Source organism: Athene noctua, chromosome 2 (genome assembly GCF_965140245.1).
Source record: "Athene noctua chromosome 2, bAthNoc1.hap1.1, whole genome shotgun sequence".
Classification (NCBI taxonomy): domain Eukaryota; kingdom Metazoa; phylum Chordata; class Aves; order Strigiformes; family Strigidae; genus Athene; species Athene noctua.
The window spans coordinates 111,664,111-111,671,379 of record NC_134038.1 but is presented as its reverse complement, the minus strand read 5'-3'; the positions used below and the strand labels follow the sequence as shown (position 1 = coordinate 111,671,379).

Below are 7,269 nucleotides of genomic sequence, written 5' to 3'. Positions count from 1 at the left end.
TCACATCAGCTCAAAGAGTTGTTTCTTGCTTTAAAATGACCGAAAAGGTACATTTATTATGAAGGAAGGGAAAAAAAATGAAGGAACCTTGCTATTCCACAGGAATACTGAATCATTATTTACTTTTGTGCTTTCCTGGGGCCTCGTTACATCTATATTTGCCTTTTACTTTTCTCTCTTGGTCATGGAAATGGACATTTTGATTAAACCTGTTATCCCAGTGAGGAGGCAGAATGTAGCTTCATTTAATATGAGGCTTTTAATGAATGTCTTGAAGCAAAAAAAAAAAAAAAAAAAGAAGAAGAAGAAAAAAATCCATTTTACAAAGGATTTTTGAATCTTCCTCTTCACAACTTCTAGCACCACAACTGCTGTAGCAGAAATTGTTGTTTACAAAGGACATCAATTACTGTGGCCAAATAAAGGACCCAAGACCACACTGGGAGGGTGATTTTACATTTGGTCATGGGATGGGGAGAAGCTGGTTCCTCCATCCTGGGGCAGTTCCAAGACTGGGCTGTTGGAAACCTGTCCCCTTCTGCCTCACATTGGTGTGAGAGTGGCAGCAGGGGTAGTTTCTCCTCTCCCACTGGTCCCTGTCCCCAGAGGTCACTCCATTTTCATTCTGTCCCCTTTGGAGTTGGTCAGTCAGGGTGATCCCAGCTGAGGGTGCTCAGAAAAAGGATGTCCTCAACCCTTCATTTCTTCAGCTGTGATGGAAAAGTCAAATGATGTTTTAAGGTTGTTACAATCACACCAAAAAAATGCGCAGACAATAGGTAACTTTTGGGGCTCGTTTTGGAAATGAAAACTCTGGTTCTTCTCTAAACACCTGAGTGCCACACTGGGATGTTTTAAGAATAGACACAGGGTTACATCAGTGTCGTGACGTTGAGACAGTTGAAGATTTTCCTCTGTTAATGCTTAGCAAAGACATTGGCAGCTGCTCCCAGAGAGCAGGATCATTGCTTACCCAGTTTTCCTGTCATGCAGACTAGACATGTCCTTATTTCCCCTTGGCTCTGCAGCAAAATTAGGTGGAAGATGTGAAAAAGAAGGAAAGCCGAAGTCTTGTTTCCACATACATGCTGCTTGCTCAGTGGCTTGTGGAGGTGAGCTCCTGATACCTGCTGTAAGCAATGGGTGATGTCTTGCTCAGGGCTATTTCAAACTGATGGATTCTTCCAACAGCAGAGGCATGGGCGCCCCTGGGTTTTAGAGTCCCATCTGTCTGCATCAGCTGCAGTGAGCAGTGGAAGGGTAAGGTGGGATGCTTCACAACTTGAAACACCACAACTGGACACACCGACTGGCTACAGGCCTCTCTATGCTCAGCCTATCCTTTGTCAAAACATGAATATTGCGATATGGTCTCCTATCCCTCCCAAACACCCCTGCTTTTCCCTCTGTGAGCTGCATGATTCTGCACTTACCACAGGCTGCGAGGTGGATGGAGGGCTGGCTGGCTGGTGGGAGTGGGGAGAGCCAGTCCAGCACATGTCTTTGTAGCAGGAGGCCTGGTGCAATAGGGAGGACAAGTAATTAATCTTTGGGATCTTCTCTTCCTTATTCCTTCACAGCAAAAGAATAAGCACCAAGCAAAGGATGATGGCCAAGTATGAATTAACTATTAGAACAATGAATTTATTTTGGTTATGGCTTATTGGGAGAACTCACCATGATGCTTTTATACTTGTCTCTTTCTAGTTTCCAAGGGGGTGCTGGGTTTGCTCTCAGACTGTAACCATGCTGAAAGGGGACAAGACAAAAAGATGGAGGAAGAAGAGACACGTTTTAGCAAGTGTCCTTAACTCTGCTCTGAGCCTCCAGCCTGAAGCTTAAGTTGGGAGAACAAAACAGAAATAAGAAAACAGCTGCCTCAATAAGAGGCAATGATTAAGGAATTGGCAACTGAGATCTTAAGCTTTTTCTGCTACCTTTTCCATTTTTGCCTTTTCCTCTTTTGCAAATGGAAAGCAGATAAGTTCAGGGAAGAATGAGCACCAAGGTGAGCCAGCATTTATCCAGGGCAAGGAAGAAGGTATCCTCAGCACTCACAGAAGCATGGCTGGAAGCTTCATGGCAGCAAGCTTCATGGCAGCCCCAGGAAGGACTGCAGGGCAGATGTGCCCTACGACCTGGTATGCGAAGTTAAAACATGCAGTGCCTTACCTCTGTCAACCTGAGCAAGATTTGGAGACACAACATGAGCATGACAGCAAAAGCACCTCTCCAGGTACCAGCACAGCTCCACAAGGATAACAGCATCAGCCTCATTCTTTTGGTCTCTCCCACTAGACACCGATTTTTCCCTGTTGCTAACAGTACTCTCCACTGGTCTTTCCATGGGAAAGGTTTTGTGAGCATCCCACATACCCTTTCTCCTTCACTCTTTTTTTTTTTTTTCCTTCATACCCGTCAGAGATTCGGCATTTATTTGGCCCAAGCTCGTGGGCAGAGCTTGGATGGATTTATATGCTCCATGCCTGAACCCATAGATGATTACAAACATGGCTGGCTGCCTGGCTTTGTTAATTAGCTACCAGCAATGCCACATTTTTCCCTTTGTGGTTTCCTTCTGAATTAGTAGGGCACTGCTCATTAGTTCCCTTCCGCTTTGGGATGCCACAGTTGAACATTATGGCATCCAGAAATGCTTGATTTGTTGGGACAATAAAAAAATATTAGTTACATTTAGGTAATTAAGCAAAATAACAGCAAAGCTATTTTGTACTGGTACAATCTGCCTGCCCTGGAACAGCGCTCAAGCTTCTTGCTTCCTGATTTGTTGGCAACAAAGATTAGAGTAAGTGTCCACAACAGTTTCTTGGTTTTGCTGTGAAATACTAGATCTCTCTTCCTGTGAATCTGGTTCAGTCAAGTTGGTATCAGCTGATGGGCCATCACTCTGGACACTGATGAGGTGCAGTGAGCCAGCAGGTGCCATTGGAAAGCATCCTTGTCACCCTTGTACTTCCAAGTGGCAGCTTAGCTTCACAGTCTGGATGCATGATTGTCTTTTAGGGTTAAAAGGTATTTTATGTCTTTATTAGGCCTAGAGATATGGGTGTTTGTGCAGATTTAATTTTTTCCTGAAGTTATTACTTGAGATGAAGAGGACAGTGTATTGTAGGGTACAGTCATAGCCAGGATTTTAAATTTGAACAAAAATCTCCATTTTCCCAGGAAATCTATGAAATGAAAGGATTTCCTTTCCAGGTGTAAAGCAGGTGTAGGAACATCCAGCTGATCTTGCAGTCCACAAAGTGCTGTTACAGACGACAGCGAGAGATGGCCCTAACTTGTCCCCCAGCTGTTTCATTCTGGGATAGTCACTCCTGTCTTCACAGCCAGCGGAGTAAAATGGGCACATATTAAAACTGCTGCTTGTTCAAAGGAGGTGTCTGAGGATGGCACTGGCAGGTATATGGCTGTCCTCTTGGCTTGAAGGGGAACAAATAATCTGAATTTGGGTGGGATGACTCCCTCCTCGTTTGCTCCTTTCCTGATAGAGAATCATCTGCAGAAAATCTGCTATGAAACACTCAGTAAGTTTTAGTGCTTTGTTCCCACTTCATAACCCATAAGTGACCTTCGGGAAAAGGGACACTGGATGAAATGGCAAAAATCCCTTCGATAAAGCTGTTGTGTCTGACTGATGCCCTTAGGATGCCCATGTGCCAGGTCAGCAGGCAGAAAGGGAGGAAAGGTGCATTTTTACCAAAGACTAGAGGGTCATAGGGGTCTTCTCATGAACTGCTACTTTGGGCTTGAACTCACTTTGTGCTACTTCATGATTTCCTCAAAAGCAGCCACCATTTACCATGGTAACACCATTTATCAAGGTTACAGGCAGACTAAATGGTGATGTGTATTCATTTATAAAAATTGGTTTTAATTTTTCTGATCTGCACCCTGGAGTTTGGGCTCAGTTCAACAGGAACAGCATTTCCAGCAATTTGATGCTTATTTAAGTACTTAACACTAAATAACAGCAGTAGCAACCAGGGTGGTAAAATAATGTTTTATTCCATGAATGAAGAAACACTACCATGCCACATCCTAAAGTTCTTTCTACAAAAGATTGTGGACAGAGCAGATTTTTACATTTCTCAAGTCAAGTTCATTTCAGGCTTTTGAGCCTGTTCAGTGTAGCAAAATCTGGACACGCAGCATTCTCATTGTCTATTTGGCATTTTGCCGGATAAAGCAGATTTATACTGTAGTTCTTGTTCACACAATGTCGATGCACTGTAAATTAAAGAGGATAATCAAAACCAAACTAGGTAATTTCTGTGGTTTATCAATATATTTTTTATGATGGTCAAAGTACAACCAACATTCAAAGCTTAAAATAAAGATAATAAAAAAGACACACTAAAAGCCACAATGGAAACATCATCATTGCTGTCAGGATGTGAGTTTACCCACAGTACTATGTAAAAAGTAGAAATCGGTATTGACATTCAAGCTGTCAAAACAAGAAAAGAAATTACATTAATTGTTATAATTCCAAGCTAGTACTTCTAAAGAGTCCTGATCAGCAAAGAAGTGTTATCGCATGCATGCTGAACACAAGACTAATATTGGATTGGGGACCTGACAAATAACTGACTTACATTCCTTTATATACAACAAAATGAAATATACAGTATTAATACTGGCTGTACATTTGGTCAGAATATTTTACAAGGAGCGACACTAGTCAATTTTCTTATGATGTGGTAAGTGGAAGTGAATGAAGGTTGGCTTTCTTTCTGGGAGTTGCATGTTTTCACAATAAGCTTTAAAAGCTGCTTTGCACTGCTATAATGAAGTGTTAGATATTTTAAAGCAAAAATGCTCCCTTTTTTTTTTTTTCTTTTATGCTTAGCAAAACTAGTGTGAGCAGAAGAGATAATTAAACGTGTTTGGAATGTGCTAATCATTGACCTGGAATAAAACTAAGCTGCAGAGAGCATGTGCAATAAATGTCTGCACATTGGTTTTGTTTAAATGGCTTTATGAGATGATTTGCGAAGTATCTGGTACAAATTCCTGCTCCCATAGCCTCATCTAGCCTTTTTCCAACAGGCTGCCAACCAATTGTTCCAACACTAAACAAAGAAAAAAAAAATTGTGACTGTCGCCTATTTTTCTGTTATACAATAAAAATATCTCAATGTTAAGCTGATTTAGCTTATTGATGTGCATATTTTTCAAGGCTGCCAAAGAAAATACTCAATCTTGTAGGCAAAGGCTGTGCCAGGAACATGAGAGTGAGATTTCCTTTGCTTTAGTCTAATAGATTTTTTTAATGTCTGGGTACCTCAACCCTCATTGCCTCTTTTAGACCCCTAAGGTCTAAAATGAGTTGGTTAATTCAGTGTATGTTTTTTCCCCATCCAGAACAAGCTGAGAAGCTAATAAGGTAAGCATGAAAACCAATGAAAACAGAAGTAAAAGCTATGCAAAATTAAGAAACAATTACAGGAAGGTAAAGATCGGTGTAACTATAGTGATATTTTGTACAATTGAATTGGTGTGTTCTGTAGCAATGAGAAACCTTCTGAACATGGGAAAGAGCAGGCAAATATGTATGAATCAGTATCCTTCAAAATAATTGTGCTATAATCTTTTCCATGTATTAGGTTAGATTTTTTTCTGCACAGTGCGATGCTAACTATAGTAACCGTAATATGGATGATGGATTTCACTGTTACTGCTTGGTTGCTTGAATGCAAAGAGACATTAAATCTTCCAGTCCTCAAAGCAGTTTCTTGGGGTGTTCCTTCAAGTTCAATGTCTTGCCACTGTCATGCTAAAAGTCACTTTGTGGCCAACAGAACCAAAAGAAAATAAAGAGAAAAAAAAGAAAAAGAAAAAGAAGATGTTGGTTGTGATGGATTAATTTCAGACAGCAGTTTCTGCTGAGTTCACCATGCTGAATGTTCTTCCATTTAGGAAGGAGTTGCTGTCAAGTAAAGCAGATGAGCTGCTTTCAGTTTTCTTTAAATACATGCTAACAATGTAACATCTCTTTCTTCAGGAAAATGATCCAGTTGCATATTGTTAGAGAGATCTGCCTTGTGCTTAGCACGGACAAGAAGGGTTAATCGTCATCCTCCTCCTCTTTCAGTGGGGCTATTGGGAGTTTGTCCTGAACTTGGAAACATTCTACAAAAAAGTTGATGATGGAGTTGTACAAATGCTGCTCTAATGCTGCATTGCTAAAGTAATGGCTTTCATCAGGGTAAATCTGCAAAGAAACAAGGAAATACACAGCATTAGGAGCTTAAAGTCTCAGGACTGACCACGTGTATCTGCAACTTGAGGTGGCCTGCAAACCCTTAACTCCTTGGCACTGCATGTCTTCCCAGGGAGGCACATGAGCTCCAGGGTAATACAGGAACCACAGCACTCTCTGTGCAATTTGGAACTTCCTTCAAAAGGAACTTTTCTGGGGATGGGTTTCCCATTTAATTCCATTCTGAACAAGTTCAGACTAAGCAGAACCAGAACACACTTAAAAATAATGCTTGCTCCCTGTGAAGACTGAAAAAATCCCCAGTGCAAATCCGTGGAGAGAAATGGCATCAGGTTTTACTGACTAAAATGAGGGTTTTAAAGAAAAAGTAATTAAGTAAAAAATTAAAATAAAGCTTACTGGACAAGTAATTAAATAGAAAAAAATGTGGGAAGCTAGAAATGAAGTAGTTTAAAGACAACAGGTAACTTTGCACATGTTGAAGGAATGTGAGAGGATCATAATGGGTTGTCTAGACGGGGATATTGATGGGGGGAAAGAGTTTCTAGGGCTGGATGCTTGCAGACAGAACTGAGGTGCCCTGAGTACCTTGATACAAGATGTAGATCCCTCCGTTCAGTCCTCAACTAACCTCTGATGTGCATCAAGCACATCTGTGCCTTCAGGCTCCTATGTATAACGCTTCTGCATTGGGGAACGTACCAGGGCACCTCAGTTATTGTAGCGCTGACCAAATCTGTGATGGGCTCATTGCTTAGGTCCTGTGTCTCTGCTCCATCCTACCTGTCTTTGGAGCATGATGGAGCAAGCACACCCATCATATGAAGCTCTGCAGAAATGCAGCCAGAGGGAGCTGGTATTCAGTAAATCAGGCATTAGGAGGACTTGGTCACTGCAACACAACCGTCTATACTGTGAGCTGTAGCACAGCTCCTGGCATGGATTGAGTCTGAGCTAGCTGCAGTCTCCTGGTTGTGGCTTGGGATGTAGTAGAGGGTAGGGACCCATGCCCATGGCTGGTG

General features: G+C 41.7%; 1 protein-coding gene across 5 annotated transcripts in view; it reads right to left on the bottom strand.

Moving 5' to 3' along the window:
- Positions 1-4,028: 4,028 nt before the first annotated feature.
- DPP6 (dipeptidyl peptidase like 6) overlaps positions 4,029-7,269 on the bottom strand; it is a 567,835-nt gene continuing 564,594 nt past the window's right edge. For all 5 annotated transcript variants that reach the window (XM_074899909.1, XM_074899911.1, XM_074899908.1 and 2 more), the window contains exon 26: positions 4,029-6,238. In XM_074899909.1, coding sequence (XP_074756010.1) covers positions 6,092-6,238 — 147 coding nt within the window. In that variant the 3' untranslated portion in view covers positions 4,029-6,091. The remainder of the gene's footprint in view (positions 6,239-7,269) is intronic.